Raw genomic sequence first — 27,151 nt, 5'->3', positions numbered from 1 at the left:
CGCTTACTTGCTTCTGTTATATCGGACAACCCATAGAAAAGCCATGTAGTGAAAGGAAGAACAAGCTCCACACACATCTGGCCAACAGGACAGTAAAGGCAAAGACACACTGTCCTGTAGTGAGCATATTCTGAGTTAGAGGAAGACCAAACAGAGCAGTCAGGGGATTAGGATCTATTTTGGGGCAGATGCACTGGACCAAAAGTTGGTCAGCCTCGGCATGTCCAAAACTTGTGTATATCATCAGCTGGAGAATGCTGACATCTATTGCTGACATTGCTTTTATTAAGAAATGTTTTTTCCACATTTAAGAAACTGGCCATTTTCAGAACTGGGGACTGATCAGGGAAATCGGGACCCTGCTTTTGGACAACAATTCCTTGTTTGGAAAAAAACAAAAGAGATGGCTGTTGGGGAAATTGTGTTTAACTGACAGAGATACAAAGGATGAGGAGACCTCAGTCTCATAATGGCTCTGTGCAGACCATGTTGTTTCCAGAATCAGAGTACTTGTGACAGCTGGGCTGTCTGAGATTTTGTGGGCCACCGTGGGAGGCTTAGAGCAGATCATAGAATGTGGCTAACAGATAGAGGACATCTCATCGTGGACCCAGGGTGGGCAGGAGTAGGGGAGATTGCACCTGGCCCAATACAGGAGTTTATGAATGTTACGTTCCCAAAAGTAGTGGTGAAAAATCAGAAGGACTTGGCCTTCATTAGACTTTCTTCTTCTCCCTGGACGGACAGGGTGGTTATTCACAGCTCGGAGTTAGTGATGTAAACTGGAACACGTTGCGAAAGAAAACCAAAAATTTGGGCAGGATTTTTATGAGACTGATTTGGCTAAGGATAGGAGAAGAGAGGCCCCACCATGATTGATTTACATTTATCAAGAAGTGGCTGAAAATCTTTGAGGAACAAATCCTTAAAGGAGCCAGCGATGAAAAAACCCAAGAATTTGAATCCGTCTAGCGTTATCTTAGAGGGGACAGTGGGCAGTGCAGTACTGAGAAGATGTGAGGATGAAAACATATGGGTCGTCCCGATAAAGGGAGAGTTTATGGACCAGATATTAAAGGTGTCATGGCTTCGAGGCCAGACGGCTGAAGGCATCCCTGACATGTCCTGTGCTGGAGAGAGAGAGAGGTGGCGAATGAATGCTGTTGGTGTGCACACATGCAAATTTGGAAGTGTATAAAAGTTGGATTCAGGAAATGAATTTAGAATCAAAGCGGGGGGACAGGATAGCCTTTAACCATCAAAGATCATAGGCACTAGCCAAAGGGCTCGTATCTTACAGCCTTTCATTTAAAAGCAAAATTGGTTTATACTGCTGCTGCGAGAAATGGGGTCCTTATCTTTCTCCAGAGGCAAAGAGATGGACACCATACACAAAGTTGCAAGTAATTGGCCTTGATGAAAAAAACTATAGAGTACACCTTGTAAAATGTAACAGTGAAACCATGAGGACCTGGGGACTTTTCATTTCGCATTGATCGGATCGCTTCCTGTATCTCTTATGTGTGCATGGGGCTACCTTATTGGCAGCGATTTTTTCGATTCGGGGTATGTTAATGACTCCAGGGGATTGGGGTCATTGTGGAAATTGGGGGTCAGTTGGAAATGTAAGTTTGGTGTAGTATTTAGTGAAAGACCTATTAATTTCAACCGGATGAGAGATTAAACGATTTGATACGGGGAATTAATCTGGACTGCCTGCACAGGCCTGTTGAGCTACGAGCCTCCCAGCTTTGTCTCCCTGCTGTTTGGATTGTCTTGATTGTCTGACTGTGTCATCAGTAGATCACGTTCTGAATGTAATAGAAGTTGTTTTTTTATGAAGGGCAGGAGAGGGGGAGGATTAGCCATTTCCATCAAGATTGAGAAGCTCATTTGCGATTTATGACAGCCCAGCCTTTTCAACCTTTCTCAAGTGGGAACTATAGGAGATGATCTGCCCTCGCACAGAGGCTTTGAGAGCCTCACAGAGTACCACTGCTGATGACAGGGGTGTCACTCAATTCAATGTATATGTGAATCTGTGTGGCAACAAAGTCTTTAAAGTCACTATCTGACAGCAAAAACTGACAGGTTCTTATCAACCAATAAGATATCAATCCATGAAAACATGACAAAAAGGAGAAAGCTCTGGGGTTTTAAATCTCCAAGGGTTTGAGATTCGTAATTGGGATGCATCATTCTAGGGCTGCATCTTAAAGATCCTCTCTATGTTTTAAAACAGTCAGTTTTTGTTCAGTTTTTATTAGTATGTGGTTGTGAGTCCTTAATTGATTCCATCCAGATCACACAGTCCATCTGTCCTTACACACATCGTGTGTCAGAGATGCCCATCAATAATGCTGCCATAAGGTTTATCAAACTTCACATGGGGTTGAGAGGTTAGCATACCATGACACAACTCTAATTCCAAAAAGACTGGGACTCTGTAAAACGTAGATAAAAATAGAATTCAGTCATTTGCAAACTAACTGTTTGCTGACAGTGGTTTCATGAAATGTCTCCAAGCCCGTGTAGTTTCACAAAGTAATGAACCTTGTCCCTTGTGCCTCAACTTAGCCCCATTATAACCTCAGCACAAGGTTATGTGTTCCCGACATAACCTTAAGGGAAAATCCAAACATTACCTGTTCTCTTCAGCTGTTCTCCAGCAGCAGCACACTGCAGCTTCAAAAGCATTTTTCTGATCTCACACGTCTGCCTGCCCAGAAGGATGAAGTGTTTGCCCACTGCACGCACGCACGCACGCACGCACGCACGCACGCACACAGCATGCAGCATCTAGGCCTATGCCAGACTAACCTTAAAACCATAGACTACCCAGGTGACAGGGAGAAAAACCCAGGACAGTCAGCCTGGTCCTCTGTGGTCAGCTGTTTTCTCTCCATAAAAATAGTCTAAATGAATGTCTCTTCAACATTTCACATTGTAGATCCTGGTAGGCTCCTGGTCCCGGTACCAGAATGAATGGATGAGATAGGCTCGAAAGCCTGAGCTGGGGTGACTGCTTTAAACATATAGCTCCTATGGAAAAGGTCCTGTAAAATATGGATTTATATTTTTTTAATTAGACTATTTTCAGCTGACCACAGAGGTTCGGGGTGACTCTACTGGGTTTTCTTCCCTGTCACTCCTGATGTTGAAAAACTATGGACAACTTTAGTTAGTAAACATTCATTAACTGTAACTAACTGTAAAAGTCAGAAACTAGCTAATGTCAGCATCTATCATTCATCATCATTCATCCGTAGATGTTTGACACAATCTAATTCAGAGAAGGTAAGAAAGTGTATTAAACCAGTGGTCCCCAACCTTTTTGTCACGGTGGACCGGTCAGTGCCTGACAATTTTACTGTGGCCCGGGAGGGAAGGGGGTGTTCGTAGATTGTTTATATTATGAATATAATAAAAAACGTAAATCCACTGTGTACTCGTATGCAACTTTATCAGAAGCTTCCTCGTAACATTGCACCAACAACATAACATGAGTATAACATCAAAGTGTCTGGTAACATCCTCTCTGCCCCCTAAATACATTATTTAAAAAAAATCACCTGTCGTGACAAATCCATATTTGAACTAGGACTCCTGGTGTTGTCTGTTTCTTTTTCTTGGAAGTCGTCGGATCTTCTTCTGTCTCTTCACTGGGCCTTTTCCCTTCGCAAAGAAACTTTCCAAACACGTCTGTTTTTTACTTATTTTGCAAGCTTGTGGGTTAAATTTGAGTGCTCAAGTGACCGAGATGTAGCCGAGAGAATCATGTTATTGTAATCATGTCAATTCCACACTGATCATGTTGTCAAAAGACAAAGACAGCTTGATTTATGCACATCTATTCATTTTTACAAAGTTCAAAATATCAACATTGAACTGATAGGAAATTTGAGGATTTGGGAATACAGTGTAGAGCAATAACAAAATCACACAACGTAAGCTGCTTCTTCACCTGGCAACAACAACAAGAAACACAAAACATACATAGGAGACAACATGTGTACACTGCTCTCCCAATGATTGCCTCTTTTACTTTGCAGTACAATATATTCTCAAGTAAAATCCAGAGTTCAAATACCCAGTCTAAAAATCATGGCCAGCACAAACAGGCGGACAAAAGCTGGATAAAAACTATTGAGGAGGTGAATTCAGCATAATGTCCCCTAATCAGTAAAACAAAATCAAGTCATACTCACCACCCTGTTCTCACTCACTTATTATTATTATTATTATTATTATTATTATTATTATTATTATTATTATTATTATTATTATTATTTTCGTATTTCTTCTTTCATTTTTCTGGACCAGTTAAGGAACTGTCAGACTCAGAGCTTCCTGTATGCAGTGTGTTTAAAATTAACAGCGTCCCAGAAAGTGGAGGGATCATGCCTGTCGTAGCAGGTGGTGAGTTTGACATGACGTTGTTGTGCTGATGGAATTAGTGATGTGGAAATGTAAATAATGAAGCATATACAAAGACACCTGGTAAACATGGAGGAACTGTTTGAATGAACAACAAACTTCAATAGAAAATTAAAATAGCAGCAAATAGGCCTCTGGCTTTATAAAACGCACTCATAAACCAGGGGGAGTTAAAAGAAGAAATAAAAAGAAATAAAAAGTCTGTCTCTAATATAACACCTGGTTTGTTTGGTTGTTTGAAAATTTAAGGTAATCTAACTTTTACATTCTGTTCTTCATGCGAGGTTTATAATATGCTGCTAGAAGCCCTGACAGTAAAATAGCTGATGAGAACACTGCAGTACATTCATCAGTACTGTCAGTATTATTCCAGGGAAGGATTTGGATCCTTCTTTACTCCTGACTAAAGCACACATGCACATGCAGTCGATGAAGCCTGCACAACAGTTAACATTTACTTATATCAAACTTAATACAGTTTATGAGTTTAAAATTTTGAACACATGTAAGATGAGCGTGCATTACTAACCTGGTCACTGTTTAAAAAAATAAATAAACAATTCAGATGTAAATTACTGAACATTGTTCCCAGCTAGTATATTATTATTTTCCCTCCACTGCTGTGGAAATTTGATTCATGTGCTTCACTGAGGCTTTTGTTTGCATGTAGATGATGAGTTTCATGACAAATACCTAAAAGCCAAATGAATTGGCTTGGCTGCATGAAGGACCAGGTGCATCTGCTGCCCCGGAAATGCCATATGCAATCTCTGAGTAGCACAAACAAACGGTCATTGAGTCCAGTTCAGCAGGATTAGGCCCAGCAAATCCACTCTGCAAATTAATTACAGCTTGGACGAAAAGGAGTCCAGAAGGTGCTTTGGTTCTGCAGGAGAGGGCTTTCCATGGTTGAAAGGGCCTGTGTATATACTGACTGCCTTCATATCTTATGGCCACAGGGGACATTAAATCAGAAGAAAAAGAAAAATGTGTCACTTCATGAAAGGTCACATATTATTGCTAATACACTTTTTCATGTTTTTTTTTCAACAAAAACACCCCCAAAATATGAGAAAACACCTTCCTTTGTCTTTTGTTGCTTGCTCCACCTTTCAGAAAATGTGAGTACCGAAGTAAGATCTGCCTCCCTGGCTGACGCCCCATGGGGATTAACCCCACCTCCAGCCAGCTGACCGACCCCCAGCTAGATGACCGTCCCTCACACTATAATCTAATGAATCTACCTCACCATTTTTATTTTCTTGAGCAAGCCGTCCCTTGTAACATGATGGCAAGGATATGAGCAAATCACACCAACTGCTCTGTTGTTTGCTACAAGAAGCAACACAAAAGTCCTAAATTACTCCCACCATTTCTAATTGAATTGCAATACATATCGATTTTGAAATGCTCAATTTATCCCTCTTTGGGGTTTTATTATTGAAAATAACTGTATTTAATTTACGTTAGAGGAATTTCAAAGCAAATGGAGAACATTGCCGAAATGAAGGACTGTGAAAAACTACAAAAGTTCATGCAGGGCATCAAAAACCACATCTACTGTGCTCCAGCATCATCTACCACTGATCTGGAGTGTGATCTACAAAATGGACCTCCATCCTGAACCGTGTACAGGACATCCACTCACACAAGGACCCCGTTTTCCCCAAGTGCCTAAATCCATGGACAAGAGTTTCTGGCTGGCAGCAGGTGTATTAGTCATATACAAACCAAACATTTGCACGAGCCTTCTTTTTATAATTAACAACAAATATTTTCTTATTGCTAATTAGTCCTGTATCATTTTAAAGCATGATTTTTTTGTCCTCCTTTTAAGCAACTCTTGGCTTCCACATTCTGGAGAAGATGCTGACAAACAAGAAGATCCTAAAGGACTCCCACCAGACTTAAAATATAGTTTTAATTTCTTGGCATGGTATGCATATTGCTCCAGCAGATCAGAGGGAAAGAAAAAGTCACTAAACACACTGAAAATCGACAGTGCCTGGAGCACACTCGACAACACCTCGGGGCTAGGTGTTGAAACTAAACAACACTAAACTGTCATCACAAACAAAGCATTATTTATTGACTTTTAGTAATCAGAGCATTCATAATATTCACTCCAAATCAGCAGGGGCGGCACGCAGAAACAGTTTATGGTTGGTCTCTCTGTCCCTTCCCTTCCTGTCCCTGTCTTTCCCTTCTGTCCGTGGATTGCTATAAAAGGCACAAAGAAAGCCACGAAAAGCAGCCAGGCTAAGAAAATGAACCAAGTGACGTGTTCTGTCTGCCTCTCTATCAGTCTCCTCTCCTCTTCATCACTATGACAGCTCCACACCTACACATGCACCCCCAAGTTTAGGATACTCATTTCACAAACACCCACCACCTTAGCTGTGAGATTATCACATTTAGTATTACACAAAATTCATTCAGAGATTTTGTGTAATACTAAATGTGATAATCTCATCGAGTGAAATAGGTGCCAGTCCCAATCTGGAAGGTCCCAGAGCCTGTTCTGACAGGGTCTGGCACAAATAAAGCCCTGGATTGGCTAGACACCTGTAACCAATTAATGTAACTGAAAGGATTGGCCAAGATATTTAGTCAACAGCTTATGACAGTGGAGCCTGACCTAGTTTCTGTGATATTTTTTTTATTAGCAAGGCTGACTGGTGCAGGAGTTATCATGTTGTTATCATATGTTGCGACAAAACAGTACAACACTGCATAGGGCAACTGTTGATGACTGTGGGGACAAGAAATGCTTCCGAGTATCTCTCAAATGTCATGTGAATTCATGTTCAATATGCACAGTATCTGCTGATAAAAAACCAAGCAACACAACAACAACAACAACAACACAGACTGCAACTAAGATAAGATAAAAGAGCACTTACTGCTCTATTGCCCTCAGCCATGAAGCCCAGAGTGAGCTCATTATATCTGCTGCATACGTTCTGTCATGTTTATGTTGAAGTATAGTGATATAAGTTTATTTTAATGTTAAAAAGAATACTTGCCACACAAAGAAAGCTGTTTTAAAAGCATCCCCGCCCACAATACCTAAAAAAGAGCATTCATTGTCAGCATCAGTCAAAATATCTGTTAACAATTGCAACATGTAACATACATAGTATTTAACTACTGTACATACCATGAACATTATTGCTTATTGATCAAAACTGTGGCACAAGTGGAGAAAATAACATTTAGCATTAGCTACCTCGCTACATGTTTCTTCCAACGTACACATCTACTGTAAAATATCAAGATACACAACAATGTTAACAAACCATTCAGAGACGTCTTGCTTCACCTGTTTCATGTTCCGCAGGAGCATTTCCTTGTTATGGATCAGCTGCTGGATCAAACATGAACAGATGAAGCCCTGCGTTTCTGTCACCAGTCAGAGTAGGGGTAACGCTCACAATAACCAGAGTATAAAGGAGGCATGGTGGGAAAGCCCCAACCAGTTCCAGAGAGGGGTGTGGGCAGCCGCGGCTTATTTGCATTTGAAGTTCCAGACACAGAAACAGCCCATCGAGAACAGGACTGAAGCAGTGAGGTATATAAGCATGCTAGAACATGTGATCAGGTGATATTTTCAGTAAAAACCAGAGACATCTTTTGGGGACCTCAAAGACCAATACCTGATTGGACAGCCAAGCCAAAACCAATGAGAAGTTCTGTAACGTGATTTCAGTTCTTTCCAGGGAGTATTTAGAGGGTCTTAAAACAATAAGTAATAATAATAAAAAACCTGATAAAAATTCCTACTTTGTGCTGGAGTTTATTAGCATTTTCTCTGTAAGCCTGTTCAGTACAGGGATGTTTATTTGACAGCGTGAATCAAAAGGGGACCAAGACTTTCCCAGGTGGGTTAAAGCAATTTGTTGGAAAACCATCTTTTTCCCAACACTGATCAATACCTGTGATTTGAGCAATTACTGCCATAATAGCATGCTATAATGCGTATGTTGAGTTCTCCAAGGCTGTTTTCTCTGGTTAGATTCTGATTGGAGAATGTATTGTAGACTTTAATTATCCTCAACTGAGTCCTCCCTCGCCCCTTAAAGAACTGAGGTTTCTAAGGTGGACTGGAGAGAGAGAGAGAGAGAGAGAGAGAGGAAGAGAGAGAGGAAGAGATGCAGTAGGAGAAGAGCAGAGGAAATTGCTTCTGACGTGGATTAGATACACAGAGCACAGACTGCCCTGCTGTTAGTACTGACAGTATTGATTGAAAGATATCTGTGTACTCTGTGTCTGGAGATGCATCAGCTCTTTGATGTATCTCCTAAACGTTGACTCCAGCATACTCATTGAGATTCTCGTGGTGTTTCTCTGTTAAAGGGAAATCCACCGTAAGTCACTTATGTCAACCATTTAAAACATCTGATTGCTGCAGAGGAATTTTGATGATAGTAGTAACTCTGTCCATTGGTCTCCATGGGAACCAGAAGGTAAACAGTTCAAGTCCTGTAATGACCAGTCAGTACAAAAGTGGACTGGTAGCTGGTTCCAGTTCATGTGCTGGGCACTGCTGAGGTGCCCTTAAGCAAGATACTGCTGAGTAAGCCTGAATATATCGGAGCCCCGTCACTCTCTTCATACATGAATGCATATGTATCCTGTCAGTCCTATGTGTGCACGTGTGTATTTCTGGCCTGTGTGTGTGTAAAATAAATAGAATTTCCTCCAGATTAATTACAAAGCTATTCTGCCTTCTTCTTTTCATATGGAAGGAACAGTACCATTGTCCAGTCTCTTTAGTTTCTACTGCAGTTTCTCCACATGCTGTTTAAAAGTGAGACTGCTGTACAGCCAGATTCCCAGGAGATTTGACAGTTTCAATATCAGTACCATTCAACACATGGATGGCAGTGGGATGCACACTGGAATTATGGCTTCCTGAGAATAAAACACGTTTTTATCTTATCTATCCTGAGGTAGCCTTTTTTAGAATGGACAGAAACTCCGGAGGAGGTGGTGTGGCCGTTTATACAAGAGCCTCTTTTACTGGCACTATTCTTAACACAGTCACAGTCGAAAAATGTTTTCAGTTTTTGGCTGTGAAAGTGTTTTATGGTTGAAGTATACAGACCTCTTACTGCTTTGTATTCAGCTGTCGATGACACAGCTGATCTTTTAGCTCCATATAAAAGTTCTTTCTTTCTGATTCTCAATCAGATGACTCCTCAAAATTTTCTTTGTGGGGTTAGGGTTAGGGTTTCTGAAATCTTTGCTTGGTTGGGTTCAATCATTTGTGACAATATCAGATTTAGAGGATTCAATGACAAAGTCTTCCATATTTAGTCCTATCAATCTAATCTAATCTAATCTAATAATATCAATCTTCATGTTAAAACAGTTTCTTCCTGTCCTTACCCCCACAGTGAAGCCCCTCCCCCTGTCTCCATTGGAAACCCAATCATCAGCGCCGGTGGGCGGAGCCGGTGAGCAGCAGGCCTTAGAGCTGCGGGTCCGGGCGGTGGAGGAAGAGAACCGGGCACTGCGCCGGGAGCTCAGCCGGCCACCCAGGAGCCCGTCTGCACGCCTTCCTAATGGTGGTCACCATGGCAACCAAAGTCGAACCCATTCAGAGGAGGGCACCGGCGACAATGAAGGCCAGAAAGTTGCTGCAGTGGGAAACAGCTCGGACTGTGTGCAGCAGCCAGCGGTGGATAAGTGTGAGGTGAGATATGTTTAATGTACTGTTGTCATAGTCTGAAAAGTCCCCTGTAGACACGCCATCCCACAGTGCCTCACAGGAGCAATATCAGTTATGAATGTTGTTTGACTTGTTGGCGTTTTTTTTGTGGATTCACGGTGTGTTAGCTTATCAGCCTTAGCAACACAGTTCATACATTTTAATAACTAATATAAAGTTTTACTGAGTGAAGCACGACACCCACTTTAGTAGAAGAACTCAGAAATATACAAAAAAGCTGTTTTGTCTTTGTTTTTGATACCAAACATTAGAATAAAGCACTTGGAAGGCTGTGACCTTTCTTATAATTCATCACATGCCACAGTGACTTGCAGAGACCATGAGGGATTGTTGTGTTGTACATATACAATATGCAGAAATTAAATATGACCTGCAAAGGATATATATAGATTGGAATATATGTATTGTGCAAACTTCAGGTGTTCATTTTCATGTGTGTGCTTACTTCCCATTGCAATTTTTACATCCAGGAGAAATATCTTCAAAGAGTTTGGTCTGTACCAGCTCTAAATGTAAAGTGTCGACTTTGCTTGTGAATTTGCTCTTTATAAATAAAATTGAATTGAATTGAATTGAATATCTTTAAGCAAAATCCAGAACAGACCCATGAAACTGTCTGACACACCACTGGAAGCCTTTTTAGTTCAGTAATGCAGCATGGCCCTGACGATGTTTTCCAGGAACCAGGGTACCATTAGCACATTGTGACAAGATATTATACCTTGGGTTTAGCCTTCTATGAACCTCACCATCAGCAGCGATGGCATTGGTTTGCTGTTGCCATAGTGCTCACTATCAGAAGGCTGGATAATGTGAGTGCTTTAACACAGCCATGCTGTGATCCCCACACTGATGATACCTCGTAGCACCGCAGCACGTCACCTTTTACCTCAGTGGGAGTTTGTCTGGATGACTGGAACAGCGGTACTTACAGGTAGTCAGTTGTCTTGGCACAGACTCAGGATACATTCAGGCCTTTCAGAGTACCCACAACAGTTAGAATCAACAGAGCTGAGGCCAGCTCTTAACAAATCAAACACAGTGATCAGATACATAAAAGCTGCACATCAGTGATGATGAATAGAAGTAAACATTAAATACACCTTCCCTTTGAAACAGGAGTAAAACTCTGGGTACATTTCAACCTAAGTTAGCAAGAGATGCAGACTAAAAGCTGCCGACAGGCCACTGGCACAGCGTGCATCTCCTCTCCCCTGATGAGCAAGTGGAAGCAGCCGCATTCAATCACTTGCTGCAGGAGAAAGGGAGGGGGGCGGTACCTGGAAGACCAAAACACAGACGCACTCAGCACCATAACAGGCATATATGCCAATAGTGGTTCAGCTGCAGCAGCCAATTTATTCTTTAGGCTCTATGTCTAAGTTTGATATGAGTCAGGAAGTATCTACGCAAGATCTGATGGATATGTATTGTTGTATGTTTTTGTACTGTGCCATGATTGGCTCCAATACAAAAACATACATTCACGTAGTTTCCAAGACACTTACTATCATTGTTAGGCCTGTAGTCACACCAGATAAATGAAAATTGAACCTAAATTACCATTTTTATCATTTGACATATTTTAAGAAGTTGGTTTTTAGGTGGAGCCATCAGTTACAGTCCTTTTATTTCATGTACACAACAATTACAGTGAAGCAGTCAGGCAATGAAATTCTTAGAGCTTAGCCTCCCTCCATCTGTGCCCTCTCTCTCTTTCTCTCTCTCTCTCTCTATATATATATATATACACACACACACACACACACACATACACACACACAGATTGTAGACACTCATTTATATAAATGTACAGTGACGTGTAAACGGTCAAAATGTCTGTTACTGTCAATACCTAAGCAAGTAAAAGATGCCCAATTCCCGAACAGCACAAAGGTAAAGATGACACATTGCTTTTATATTTCAAGCAAGATTACTTTTTTATTTCCATCTGTTTCAAAATAACAGCAAAGGAGAAGGGCCCAAATCAATTGAATTGAATCATTCGCCCATTGTTCCTGCAGAAGTCTTCCAGCTCTGTCAGACTTTTGGGCTGCTTTGCAAGCACTGCTCTTTTGAGGTCTATCCACAGATTTTCAGTGATGTTCAGGTCTGAAGACTGTGAGGGCTGCTGCAAAACCTTCAGCCTGCACCTCTGGATGTAGTCCATTGTGGATTTGAGGTGTTTAGGATCATTATCCTGTAGAGAAGCCTTCCTCTTTTCGTCTTCAGCTTTTTTACAGATACAGGTGTGATGTTTGCTGCCAGAATTTGCTGCTATTTAACTGAATCCATTCGTCCCTCTACCAGTGAAAGGTTGCCCCTGACACTGGCTGCAACACAAGCCCAGAGCATGATCGATCCACCCCCATGTGTAACAGTTGGAGAGGTGATCTTTTTGTGGAATTTTGCACCCTCTTTTCTCATGGTGGCCAAAAAGTTATTTTTTAACTACATAAGTCCATAGGACTTGTTTCCCAAATGCATCAGGCTTGTTTAGATTTTCCTTTGCAAAGTTCTAGTGGTGGAGGTAAGGAAAAAAGCATAAAACAACCAAATGTAAGTGATTTAAACACACACACACACACATAAACTGAGACAACTCCATAATACATTTCGAAATTTCTTTATAGCTCAGACTAAGAATAATAGGAGGTTCAGGACTGGTTTTCCTCCAACACAGAAGACACACACCTTGTGCTTTCTCACTGGCAGGTGTGTGATTTGTATGCGGTGCTCTACGAAAGGATTTGCCCTGAGATGGTTTCTTACCACCACCTTCTACTTTCCTCCCACATCAGCTGTCACTCACACATAGTTCTTGGATACAGCCAGGAACTGTTCGAAACAAAACCGAGTGCAGGGAGAGCAGAGCTCCTTCAGGGTCGACCGAGGAAGAGAAAATAAGAGAGAGCAGCCTGACTGTAGCACCCTCCCAGCAGTGGTTGAGCATGACCCCTTCTCATTTGGAGGGTTAGCCCAGCTGCCCTGACCCCTGCGGCCAGATTACTGAAGAAGCTCTGAGAGGCGAAAAGAAAATGCACATGGAGTTCTGACGTGTCAAGCTGGAATCGAGGGGAGATGTTTGGAGCTAAAATTGGAGCCATGACCCTGGGCTTTGAGAGAGAAGTCCAGCATTATGTCCACACACTGTTAAAAAGCAAAGCAGGTCCTCCATACCATCATTTCAAATAACCCCCAACAGTCATACATGGTGACATCCTTCACTGAGGAGATGCCCACCCCAAAAGACCACGTCACAATGCTTCAACAAGACATAGAAATGAGTCAAACTGGGGAAACTCATGAAGCCATTAATTGAAGTAGAAATGTCAAGTTGAGGGAACCAAAAAAATCAAATTATAGCGCTAAGCAAGGGAATAGGTTTGGTTATAAAAATGGGGGACACAATGTTGTCCTTTCATATACTGATATTTGCCCTGTGGGCTCAGGTGTCTCCATTCTGTCTGAGGGGGCCCCACAGTGTCAGACCCCTGTTCTGAACCTGTTACCTTGAAATGTGTGGTTGTAAGGCAACAGACCATAAGCAGTCGACTTCATATTTCTGTGGCTGATCAGAATTCTTCCCTTAATACTACATAAATGAATGTTCCACTGTATGATTTGCTATAAACACTTTGCTGAAAGTAAAACAGTACCTTGTGTTTTAGGTTTGCAAATTTCACTTATCTTTTTCAATCTATTCCTTAAAATCCTTTACTCTAATCCTTCTCTCTTTATGATCTCCGCAGACCATCCACGTGGCCATCGTATGTGCAGGTTACAACGCCAGTCGGGACGTGGTGACACTGGTTAAGTCTGTCCTTTTTCACAGGTACAGCAGCTCATTTTAATTCCTACACCAACCTAGTCCCCCTACACCCCTATACACAACATTTTTTAACAATAAGTACATGTTGTACGAAACCTGATGCCAGCAAAAGTACTCGATGGCAAGTGCTAAAAATGCAAATACCAACTGCATCAATTCAATATATTTGATTTGTTTTTCATCAAAATATCCAATAATATGTTTTGGCACAGGCACGGTTGAAGTATTGGTTTAAGACTTTCTTTCCCCTCTTCCATTTTAAAACTACCCCGTATCCAATACCCTTACTGAAACCACACCTCTATACTAGGGGTGGGGAGCCTCAGGGCCGTACATGGCCTGTGAGACTGTTCGATCCAGCCCACGAGGCAATTCAGAGTTTTAGAAAAGCAATTACTTTTCCTCAGCAATAAAGAAAATGCCATGAAACAGTGGATTGACACATTCCTCCAAACAGTCTCTGAACAGAACACACTCAGAGTGGCTAATATATTGTTAATGCATCAACAAAGTTGAGTAAAGGAGAAGTGTCACACTTTCTAAGAGAAATGGATAATTTCTTGTTGTTGTTTTTGTCTTGTTGTTGAAGTAGTCTGTGCATCACAGTGATGAAAATAGCTAGTCTGCAGCCAGTTTGGTGGTGAGTGAGGCCAACCTGATACCATTGCTGGCCCAAGTGGCCTACCTAAACATTCTGATACTAACCCAGAGGGGGCCACTACAAACTCCAAAATTATATACCTCAAATTTCACCAGTTTCATTGTGCATGCTCTGGAAACAAGTATTAACTACAAAATGGAGTATCATGTTGATTGATGCAAGTGGGCATGGCCTCTCACATATTTACACATAAGTTAGGTTTGCTTTGAACAATTCTGATCCTACTCTCTGGAGACATCCCATGCTACCTCCTGAAAATCAACACTGAGTTTTGTTGAAATCCAATGAAGAGGGTACAAATGGCGAAACTTCGACTGTCCAATTTTTGATTTGCTGCTGGCATTGTGATTACGATACAAGTGTGTGATTGGTCTCACTCTTTGTTAAAACAAAGGGGCAATATGAAAATCCCAAAAAACTGCAGTCCACCGAATGGCAACTTGAGGTTGTTTATGTAACTCAGTCTTTTAAAATTCATTAGTGCTTAAAGTTGTGCATAATTGAGGGCATGGCTGCTCATGGAATTCTGGCCTATTGAGGTGCCTCCTTCGGTCGAGTGCAAAAGGGCTTGAATATGGAAACACCACTTGCGCCTATATTTGTTTTTATTTGTTTTGTTCTGAAGCTGAAATTTCCATGAGCTGGAACAAGACAGAATAATTAAACTCAGCCAAATAACTGGAAATAACGTGCATGTGCTTTCCAGGAAATATTAACCCAATCTGCCAGACGAGGGCGCTGTAATTAAAACCCAAAAATTCAGTGTAGGAAAGGCCATAAAATCCTGTGCTATCTGAATGTTCCCATCAAATATCATTTAAATACAATAAAGGGGGGACAAATGGCCACACTTTGGGTGTGCGGGGATTGAAATGCTCCAGGCTTTGTGGTGAGGAAACGAGCATGTAATTGTTCTGAAACCTTGTTTAAAAAATAATTAAACCAGCCAAAGTAAATTTGCTAACCTTTGTGAAGCCTTAAACACATTCATTCACAGCTGCTTGTAGATTTAATGTTGGTCCATTGACCTGCTCTCTTCTGATGAGTGCAAAAGGGTTGAATCTGAAATTGCTGCTTATAGCTTAATTTTGTTGTTTTTTTATGACCAGAGAGGTCAGAGTGTCTAGCCACTAGTGTGTTTATTTATTAACATGCTCATGTTGATGCTCAGGCGTGTGAGCGTTTTCAAATAAGAATCAGATCCAACAGGGTCTTGCTGATAAGTAAACATTTAATGCTTTGAGGCCAACTGAAGCAATTTGCATTATGACTGGGCAAATTGTTAACAAGCACAAAAACAATAAGGTTTTTCCCATCAGGTCTTGAATCTTAATAAGAATAATAAACTGGCACAAATAAAATAAAGTTCTGATCGTTTAGAGCTTGAACCCTAATAATAATGACAATAATAACAATAATGACAATAAAATAAACCGACACATACACAATAGGGTTGTACCCCTTCATGGCTTGAACCCTACATATACATGCAAGCAGCGATTCAACAGAGGGAATATGTCTGTGAAGATTCTCATTCATCCTGGTCATGGTACTTCTAAGTGCTTTCCAAACTGGACTTGCTTGAGGTTCTAGAAGATGTTTCTCATCTAAGACGTCTTCAGAACTGAGGAGGCCCCTCCTAATCGACAGAGGAAAGCAGCTCAGTGGGCCAAAATTAAAGCCACAAGCAGCAACAAGTGGCTGTCAGGCTTAACATAGGTGAGCCAAGTCCCTTCAGCTAGTTCATTGTTTAAATGAGTGAGTCCAGTCGCACACTGTTTCATTGTCCCAAAGCATTTCACACACTCAAAGTGCTGCCATTTATCCCCCTCTTCCTCAGATTTCAACAAAGCTTGGTGTGTATGTTGAGGAGAGTGTGAGATGTTTCCACTGAGTTCAGTCAGGATCGCTCAAAGGCAGCTTGAATTATGAGCAAATATTTGACAGGACACGCCTCCTTGCATTAATCAATATGGCACTTCAGATTTTGGTATATATTTGCCCACAGAATTCATGCTCCCAAAGCAAAGATTAGAGTGACGTACTAAATTAGTCAGGCTGTGAAAAAAAGAGAAAACTGCACTCAGGGTCTAGGTTTCCTTATAGAAAGCTGGAGTCTGGACCTTTATGGCTAAGGGAGTGTGTCAAGTACATCAGGTTTCTGTACATCCAATAGGACAAAACTGGGATGGACTCCCACCACAGTATGCATCATGTCAGTACTTATTCCCAGCTTCAAACAGCAAATCATTTGAAATATTTTGTACATGGGCAGTAGAAGTTAAGAAATGTATGCTTTGAGAAAGAATAGAAAGACGATCCAGTAATAAAACTCTCCAAGTTAGAGCCGTTCCAATCAAACATCACAGGAGCCAAACGGTACGAAGGAACAGTCCCACCGTCCCTTGATGTTTGCTGGCCACAGCCGTTCTAGGGCCTGATTCTTCGCTCCACTAAAAGCTTGACTATTACTAAAAATAAATGATTAGCTAATGGATTTAAACTTGCTCTGCTTGTACTCTCTATTTGGCTCAAACAGGCTTTTAAGTCATGTCTGTTCTCTCCCTCACATGTCAGCGATACACCCTCTGCTCTGCTGTGCCCCCAGTCCCTTACAGCTGTCACCAACCCTCTGCTGTGCAGTAAAGGAGCCGTCTGCTGGTTTTTGGCTGGCTGCTACTTGGTCCAAAGCTATTAAATTGATCAGATTATGATATTGATACAGTACGTGTAACATGCTCATAGTAAAGCCTTTCTCAGCAGAGGAGTCACAGCTTTGTCTTGAATTGCAAAAACACTCTTGCAGTTGAAAAGTGGTGTTACACAGTATGTTTGGAATGAACGCTAAATGAAAAGCTTGTCTTTATTAATAAAAAAAGGGCAATAAGTGAAAGGTTGGGCTAGACAAAGTCTTTCTTGATACAAACTTTTTTTTTGCACTTTCTGTCTGAAACCCGCTTTCATTCAGTGAATGTTGTTGTTGTTTGATAAAGCAAAATGAAAGAGAGTGGCTCACAAAGGAGGGCCGGCTTTGCATCTTCTTAAAGACAACCTTTTGGCAACTACAGAGGAAGTTAGTTTTGGTTTGTAAGGAAAAAGATGGAGCCACGCACAGCTGAAGTGGTCAGGTTAGGAACGGCAGAGGCATGTAATGAACCCTCAACTTTAGAGTGTGGATGGATTACTGAACAGCCCTGCCTGGCACATACCCAAGACCACAAGAGCCTCGGTATGAAGTGACTGTTAAAATTTTTGGAAAATCAATTAGAGAACCACAAAGACGCTGAAAAGAAACAAGGAGACACAAAACAACCACAAAGGAAAACAGGCGTTATTGATTGGCTCAATTAAATCTGAAATCTGAACGTAAATCTGAAACGTATGCAGTGCTAGTAGATCTCTTGTCAAGTTGTGTCTTAGAAGAGTTGATCTTGAAGGTGTGTCTGCATTCAGGTCAGGATTTGGTCAGGACAGGGGTCAATGTGTTATAACTGCACAATCTCCTGTGAGAATGAGGGAGAGATGGACTCGTTATTGGGAGAGAAAACGCTGGAATGGTGCAGTCATACTCTACACGTGGTGGAAGTAACTTCCTCTTTGAAGCTCAGGTTCAGGGCAATACTTCACTCCTCTCTGAGCACAATGAATCTGGATCTGTGTCTGCTCTGGAAGTCTTTTCCAGAACAAGATATTAATATTACCTAATGAAGATTAGATGCTTCCATTAGCATGGACACAGCTCTGATAATCAGGATGTACTTTACATATTTGACTCTTTATGAATATAATCCCAAGTACCCAGTGAAAGGCTTGTTGCCGTTTGTCCAGAGGAGGATCATTTCCATTTGCACTGCTGCTGCTGTCACTTCTATGGAACCAGAGTTCTGATACATTTTGACAGATTTCAGCCCCCAGTGCTTATTGAGCAAGTGCAGCTGACACATTCATTCCCAAGTCATTCAGCACAAGACACCCCAGGGTGCTCACATCCTCAGCTCAGTGTCACAATCTCTTGACCTGATTTTGAAGTCCTCAATATCTATTTTGCACATACGCCCCTCTTTACTGTGTGTGAGCTATACAGCGTACAGGCTTTTCTGGATGAAGCCTGTGTGGTGAATCATCTCCTTCACTGCTCATGCTCTACCAGCCGTAGGTCTGAACGCATGCATACGTCCCCAATCTCAACTCAAGGTCCAATCCAACCTGCTTGATCCGGAGCTTTCAGCTGCATCACGCAGTCTTCATGAACAGATGGAGCTGTAAATGTAGGGTGAGAGTTTGGTCCTAAAGTTCCTGTGAAAATATCCATATTTTAAGGAATGTAAATGTTCAACTGTAAGTCAGGCACAAATTGGCAAAATTATGTTTTGAAGGATGTATCTGTTCATTACCTTGCGAGGCAGTTGGATTCACAAGATCACACAAGATCATGTGAATGGAGACTACATGCTTGTAGCAAAACCACACCAGAATCCTGGAAACTACATGTGTGGTTTAGTTGTGACAACGGCGAGGGAAGCGACTGTTTGATCAAAACCAACAGTCGCACATCAGTTGTATCTGAACTGGAAAGTATGAATTCATTACAAAAAGAGCAAAGAATTGTGTTGAATTGTTTGTTTGTGAAAATCACTGAAAAGAGAGCAACAAAACACTTTGCAGATTTATACTGTTTCATCAATATGAATTTAATATAAGTAATAGTTTATGTATAATATAATTCTGCTGAAGTTTTTACTGCTCATTTGAAGTGTTATACATGGCTGTTTTGTATAGAAGGGGATGTTATGTCCTTGCAATTTACCATTATTGGCAAATAAAGAAAATGTTTGTAACAAAAATAGATTTCTTTTGTATGATGTTGCCTTGTATGTATCTTTGCCAGTCACATGCCTGTTTGATAAAATGCACTGGTCTGGTTTTTAGAGATGGTAACAGACTTTTTACACTTGTGCTACAATTTTGTGCCAAAAGCCGAAAAATAGAAAACATCACTGGTCATTGTGACAGGACTTTGAGCAATGATTCAAGGTCAGGGTATCGTTTAGCAAATAATATATATAAATAATATAAAATAATTTAGCATATTAATAGCATATTGGCTCCTTAGTAGTCATTATATAGCACTTATTTATGCATTATTAACAAAGCGTGTACTTTTCTGTGTAAGAAAAGTCCAAAAGATTGGCCCTTTTAATGGTGTCGTAGTAAAGAACTCCCAGTGCAAACTTGAAGTTTTGTGAACTTGAAGCAGGATGTTGCTGTGAAAGAGGATAGAACTTATTCATATTTGGGTATGTGTCCACAGGCGGAATCCACTACATTTCCATTTCATCACAGACTCCATTGCTCAGCAGATCCTGTCCTCTCTGTTCCATACCTGGATGGTTCCTGCCGTCAGGGTCAACTTCTATGACGCAGATGAGCTGAAGGTGAGGAATACAACTCCTCCTCAACTCACGAACTCCCAGTCTCCATTAGAAAGCTGAATTCAGCTGCACTGACTGTCCTCTAGACCATATTCACACAGCAGCCATTTTAACGCTCACAGTGGGAAGCGCACACAGTGTTGTCCAAAGGATAATGTGGAACTGCAGTGTTCCAGGTTGTAAATCATATAGACGAAGGGAATTTGGCAAATCGTTGTCATTTCACCTGTTCCCAACTGAGCAGCAACTGAAAAGACAATGGATAGTGAAAATCCAGAGGGACAGTATTATGAGAAATAAGTGTTCCAGTGAGCATGATGTCATGTATCGTTACTGAGGTTACGTCACTGAACGTTTCTGAGGTCGGGTGAAGAGACAGCAAGAGTTAGTGTTAGTGATTGCAAGCTTGATTACATCCAATGCTTTTTACTTCTAGCCTCAAATAAATGTGCCCAAGATGTGCTTTGGTATTTCAAAATGAATTTGCTTCTTGTCATGTTGTGTAACACTTTCAAACGGTTATGTTAACCATGAAGTGGTTTAATGCTAATGTTTGCTGTTTTCTAATGGTAGCTAATGGGTTATCAAATACGTTGTTTTACCTTGAAACATAGCCTGATATGTCTCCGGATTTTCTATATCCATTGTCTTTTCTGTTGCTGATCAGTTGAAAAGTGGTGAAATGATTATTTGTCAGATTCCCTGCATTTATTGGACTTGCCACCTGGAACATTATCCTTTTCATAGGAGTATTTGAGCTTCTCACTGTGGCGTCAAAGGTAAATGGCATCGTCTCTAGTGGTTAGTCATCTGACTGCCACCTCCTTTGAAGCTATGGAGAGGTTATGAGCTCTGTAAACATCTTTAAGGATGATGTCACAGTTATAAAATTCGGTCAGTTCAACAACAAATAATCCCAACCCTGTTTTGGTGTGGTGTTTCAGTCTGAAGTGTCGTGGATCCCCAACAAACATTACTCAGGAATCTATGGCCTGATGAAGCTTGTGCTCACTAAGACGCTGCCGTCCGACCTGCAGAGAGTCATCGTCCTGGACACAGACATTACATTTGCCACAGACATTGCTGAACTCTGGGCCGTCTTCCACAAATTCAAAGGTAACAAAGGTCCTGCTTTCAGACCACGTGGTTTCACTGTTTCTACATGGGTATTTTACCAAGGGTTTGACCAGTATGGCTTCGTAAAGGCAGCTACTTTTGATTTAATTTAAGCAAATTACTGATTTCCGTGTTTCCCATAAAACTCTGAAACTGCATGTAGGTCTTTGCTGCACACTTAACCCCATGGCATTTGTCTTTGTTTTGTTTATTATATTTTATAGACCAACTAATGATCCTATTCATTGGCATTATAAAAAAATAGAATAATCAATATTATTGTTAGTTGCAGTACAGGGTCAGGGTAAAGGTCTCTCATAGCAGATTTTTGTCCAGATGCTGGTCTGTCAATTTTTCATCCTCTTGTCTCTCCCCACACTTTCTCCAACAATGGCTGATTCATCAAGCGTGGGGTCACCATGACTCATCATGTAGGATTGCTGTTCGAGGCTGTTCGAGCACAACCTGAGTCTTACACATATTATTGAACACAGCCCCATCCCATTCTGCCATTGAAGAAGGGTTTCAAACACTGTTAAACAATCAAACACTTCTTTTAAGAATTGTCGGACCTTAATCTGAGTCTGAGAAAGGACAAGAAATGTGGAGTTGGGACATTGAGTTGGTCCTGTGAGTGTATCAGTGGGAAGCAGGGAAGAGAGGAAAGTGTAAAAACGGAGGAAGCCACGTAGGCAGGAGGTGGTGGTGGTGGTCATTCACTCCAAAGATTTATGAGTAGTGCTGTCCTATAGTGCAGCACAGCTAGCAGTGGGTGGATCAATCTAAATTAGCAGCTGACTCCAATGCACCACCTCAGCCACCCACTCCCTTTGCTGTCCAGTCTGGCTCAACTGTTTAGCTCCATTATGTTTACAGCATTTCAACATTCCACTAAGCTCTTATTCCACTGCTCTTATTTTATTTGGTCATTAACATTATCAAGCTCATATAAGCCACCAGTGCACAATGGATGTTAAGATGATCATTTATGAGGGCACGTATTGATATATGTCATGAAGTAGTTTACATACAGTGACTACATACTGTCCTCCCCAAGCAGCCAAAATGTATGCAAGTGTAATCACTAGGGACTATGTCTTCAGTAGACATTATTGTAAATTCTGGAATAAAAATCAGTGTTTTAAAAATAATAATGTAGTCTCAATAAATGGTCAGCACAAACAAATCAAAGTCAGTTCCCAATAAAGGTCAGGCAATGCAGTCATTGATCAGTGTGTGTTTTAATGGCTCACTTGGTGAATTCAGCATTGTGTACATTTACACTCATTCCATCAGTACAGCAGACATGTCTTATTCACCACTCAGCTGCTTTCACTCTATTTTGAACAGAAATGTCATATTCATTCATTCCAACCTCCTCTACTTTTTTGAGTGTTGTAAGCCACAGTCGACAAAAATTGACAAAACACAATAAGTTCTTGCAGATGTTTCTCATTAAAAGCTTACTCACTAAGTAAAGGATTATGTCGTGTGAGCAGCTGGGAGGTTTAATGTGAAAAAGCTGTGCAACAAGTGTTGACCTTTATTTTTAGTAGCTTTACACTTAAAAAAATAGTACTGACTCCAACAGAATCAGAGCGGCTGAGAGGTGAGTATGTCATGGCTTTGCTACTTCTTTTATCTCTCGTCTTTGTACATTTTAAGAAGTAGATTAATAAAGAACACACAGTTCGATCTCTAGTAATCTGTTAGTGGGCAAGACTGTGAGAAGTTAGACCAATGAAGCAAAGCTGGCCTGCTTTGAGTGCACTGATTCGAGTGTCTTTGAGGCTGCAGCTACAGACCTGGATGCATTCACTGACACTATGACATATCAGTTTTGAGGATCCTGCAGACATTTAGTATTAAAAGCCTACTATGAAAAGGAAGGATTATGCTCTTTGAGTTGTGACAAGGCCTTTAATGAGACATTTTGACTTAACAGCAATTGAAAAAATGGCACAATTGAGTGACTGGAAATTATTAGTAAATTTGAACAGTGTTTGTGTTAAAAAAAGAGACAGCGAGAGCGGCAGAGTGGTGGGCATGACATCATTCAGTTGTACTAAGGAAATTAGTGCTGTGAAAATGTACACGATACTGATTTTATCAAGACAGCAGGCAAACATGGACCAAATGCTGAGGCTGCATGAACAGCTACTGAAAACAGGAGGTCAGAAAACAGGGAGACTTGTTATTATTAAATATAATTTTAAAAAATGCAAATCAGAGGAAGACTCTGTCATATGATCCTGTTTTCTATTCATTAAGGAAATTTTCTCTGATACTCATTTATTTTTGTCCTTTTCAGTTCATTTTTCTTGTGATCTCCTGGATGTTTATGTCGTCCGTCTATGGCTAGTTGAACATGAATTTGGATTGTAACAAACATGAGGCAGTCCAGGTTTGAGGACGCTGTTTTAAATATTTTACAAGGTCTTTATTCTTTTTGGATGTTGATTTTTATTGCATAGAAATCTGAAATGCGTGTATTGCTTGCCAGTAGTCTTGGGGCGTTAAATATGGTCCCACAGAAGTCTACATACAGGGCATCCAATCTAGTAAAATCGTTTGCAGAACGGAGCCCATATTTCACAGCAGGTTTGGTCACATGTTAATTAATTGCTACGTCTATTTTATGGATTGTTTTTCTTGTTTGCCTCCAGGTCTCTTCTGTCTGTCTCTCTCCTGTGTTCTCCATATGACCCTGACACCACTCAGAGAGGTTAAATGTTGAATGTGTGCCACTTTTCCTCCCTCATCGCTGACTATATGCCCTTGCTGATGGGCTTCACAGCCACTGAGAGAGGGTTACATACACCATCCGTTGTCAGAAATCACTGGTGCCTGCCTGGAATTTGTTTGAGTTAACTCTCTAATTCTAATCAGCAGATATTCTGGGGTTTGGTGTGGAGCCCCAGGGAAATTAGAGCTTGACTCAATACCTCATATTTCATTTTAGTCTCATTCCCATATGCTTTGCCCTCTGGGGAGTACAATCCATGACCCTTGCCACTTTGACAAATTTGAGGCCTGTGAGGGTGTGTGTGTAGAAGAGGGCGGGCATGTTGAGATCAGGTTTTTAATGTAGGTGGGGAGGAGACTGAACAGTGTGTTCTATTGCACTTGAACTCATTCATTCCTGAACATCTCTCAGGAGTAATGTATAGAGCCCAGGTCCATTTCTCTTCACAAGGTATTTTTCTACAAAACTGTGTACACATGTCTTGAAAGTGTTCACAATACCTTAGCACCCAATTTGCATCACTATTTTTTTTTCCTTTTCAAAGTCATAACTGTGTTCTGTGAAATCTGAACACATATTTTCAGATTTAGTATGACTTACACTTTCCATGGATAATGTTACCTTCTGTATGTCCATAATATAGATACATTACAAACTAATATGTGATCCAGCATACTTTTAATCTTACAGGTTTACCATTATGTCAACAAATATTGATAAAAAGCAAGGCACAAGTTGTGGCCAACAGCTAACTCAATGACTTCATAGCAACATTATACTTACTGTTCACAGGCCCCAACTTATAATCATCTTCATTTATAGAGCACTTTCCTGAACCCATGCTACAAAGTGCTTTACACTAGGCAACAACTACAAAATCATAAAAACTATTTCTGATTTAGTAAAAAACAAATTGAACCAATTACAGTGTCAGCAAAAGGGTAGTCAATAAAAAACAAGTAGAATCAGGAAAAGCTCTCCAATAAAAGTATGTTTTAAGAAGAGATTTAGAAGAATCTACTGACCTGATTTTCCTCAGGCAGCCTTTACTTTTCAGTTGCGCCTTAGGAAGAGATCAGAGACCTCTGTCCCAGGATATCAGGCTATTTACTGGTTTGTATGCGAGTAAGAGGTCAGATATACGTATAGCTTGGAGAGAGGTCATGAAGACCTTTAAAAGTCTACAGCAAGATCTTAAAATCAATTCTAAAACATTGTGGGAGCGAATGGAGGCTAAAATAGGTGTGATGTGGCATGACAAACTTATGGAAACTGTATTTCCAAAACTTGTTCCAGACCATAAGATATCCCCTAAATAGAAGTGAGACAAACAATAATCATAGCAGTTACAAAAGCCATTAATATCAACTTTTTCCATGATACACTATCAATTGAATTTGTGTCATTACTACAGTTTAGAATGTCCCATCAGCATGGTTCTTATATTCTTCAAATGCTGACACCCACCTCTGCTCATTAAGCAACATTGTAACAAGCAACAAGTAGCTATATTAATGCAACACATTGTTCATAAGTCCAAACAGGTAATGTTGTGCTTAAACGTAACCATGTCTTAACCATAGCAGTGGCAGATGAGGAAACAATCACATGGATCATTTGGAAAGCACTTTTTCTGATGATAGGGACGTCAGCTCTGAGAACACTAATATGGGTTTTTAGAGCCAATGAGAAACAATGTACACTCTTAGTTTTGGGGACTTGTTGGTTGGGAATTTCACCTGGAGTTTTATGTTTGTTCTACTCAGTAACATTATGCAGTTCAGGCATGAATTCATGCAAAAACTTGTTTTTCATCTGTATTCGACCAGGGCACTTTTTCTGGCAATGCTGTTTTTTTCTGGAACACCATATTCTCAGTCATGCAGCCACACCTGGAACCTGCTCATAACAACTAGTTTGTACAGTATTGCATCGTCAGAACAGGACAGTCCTATCTGTTGGCCATTGACTAGCTCCACTTAAGCAGCTGGGGGACCTCAGTATGCTTCAAACAAAGTAGGTCATACAATGTGCTGTTTTGTGAGGCAAAAGTATTTTGCTGTCATAGCTTCCTCCCAAAAAATCTCTAATCTCTCTCCAAGAATTCTGTTTTTGGCGAGTGTCGGTATGTTTGATGTGGTGAAACTTACCTACATCTGTTGTTCTGATTGGTAGTAAATACCAAAGGATCCTGCAGACGATTCCAGTAGCCACCAGCAGCAAGTGCAGGGTGCAGAGGAGTGTAGTGTGGAAGAGCTTGGGTACTTGAAAACCAGCTGGGCTGCTGCAGACGTTGGGTGGCACATGCAGGTACACCAGCCAGGAGTTGACAAGATCGTGGACCAGAGCCTGCTCAGAGTAACGGACCTCTCCTCCTGGTGCTGTGCAGAGTGAATTTGCGGGAACAGGTGTCAATGTTGGCAGCAAGGACAGCTCCAGTGTCACATGCAGGTTGCCTTCAGATAGGGGAGGCCTTGCCTTACAGGAAGAGCAGTTCAGTCTTGTCGCTGATCTTCAGATGGTGTGCCGACATCTACTCAGAGATGTCAACCAGACACGCAGAGATTTATGCTGCCTCCTGGTTTTTAGCCTGGGGAATAGACAGAATGTATTGTCTGCATAGCTGTGGTAGAAAAAGCCATGTGAGTGAATAACAGAGCCAAGTGACTTGGTATATAAAGAAAAGAGGAGGAGGCCCAGAACAGAACCCTGAAGGACCCCCAGTAGTGAGGCTGTAAGGTTCCTGCACAGATTCTGTGTTTTTTAGATGTGAAAAAGCAGAGTGAAGAGCCTCAGACTCAAGGTTCTTGGACAGTGGAGAGAAGTAGGATCTGGTTGTTCAGCTTGTCAGACGTTGCTGAAAGGTCCAGCAGTATGGAGTTTCTCTGTAATGGCAAGGAGGGTAATCTCAGTTAAGTGGCCTGCCTTGAAAGTAGACTGCTGGGTACAAGAAGATTGTTCTGGCGGAAATATATGGGGGTTGAGTGAAGACTGCATGCTAGAGTGTTTTACAGAGAAGTGGAAGAAGTCTGTAATTTTGTACATCAGAAGTGTTGAGTGTGGTTTTCTTTAAAAGAGAATTCACTCTAGCTGCTTTTAGCATGTTAAGAAAACAACCAGTTGTCAACGAGGTATTGATGAATGATGGGCCACGCACTGTGTTTTAACTGTCCCCAGCCAAAGTCCCAAACTG

At 41.0% G+C, this 27,151-nt stretch overlaps 1 protein-coding gene across 1 annotated transcript in view; it reads left to right on the top strand.

Moving 5' to 3' along the window:
* Positions 1 to 27,151, top strand: part of large1 (LARGE xylosyl- and glucuronyltransferase 1) — a 92,044-nt gene that overhangs the window by 28,816 nt on the left and 36,077 nt on the right. Inside the window, exons 3-6 of the mRNA XM_041963864.1 lie at positions 9,837 to 10,135; positions 13,924 to 14,006; positions 19,976 to 20,099; positions 21,041 to 21,212. Coding sequence (XP_041819798.1) covers positions 9,837 to 10,135; positions 13,924 to 14,006; positions 19,976 to 20,099; positions 21,041 to 21,212 — 678 coding nt within the window. The remainder of the gene's footprint in view (positions 1 to 9,836; positions 10,136 to 13,923; positions 14,007 to 19,975; positions 20,100 to 21,040; positions 21,213 to 27,151) is intronic.

The sequence above is a fragment of the Chelmon rostratus genome, chromosome 22, assembly GCF_017976325.1.
Source record: "Chelmon rostratus isolate fCheRos1 chromosome 22, fCheRos1.pri, whole genome shotgun sequence".
In the NCBI taxonomy this organism is placed as follows: Eukaryota; Metazoa; Chordata; class Actinopteri; order Chaetodontiformes; family Chaetodontidae; genus Chelmon; species Chelmon rostratus.
Note: the sequence above shows the minus strand (reverse complement) of the source record. Positions and strands in the feature narration are given on the sequence as shown.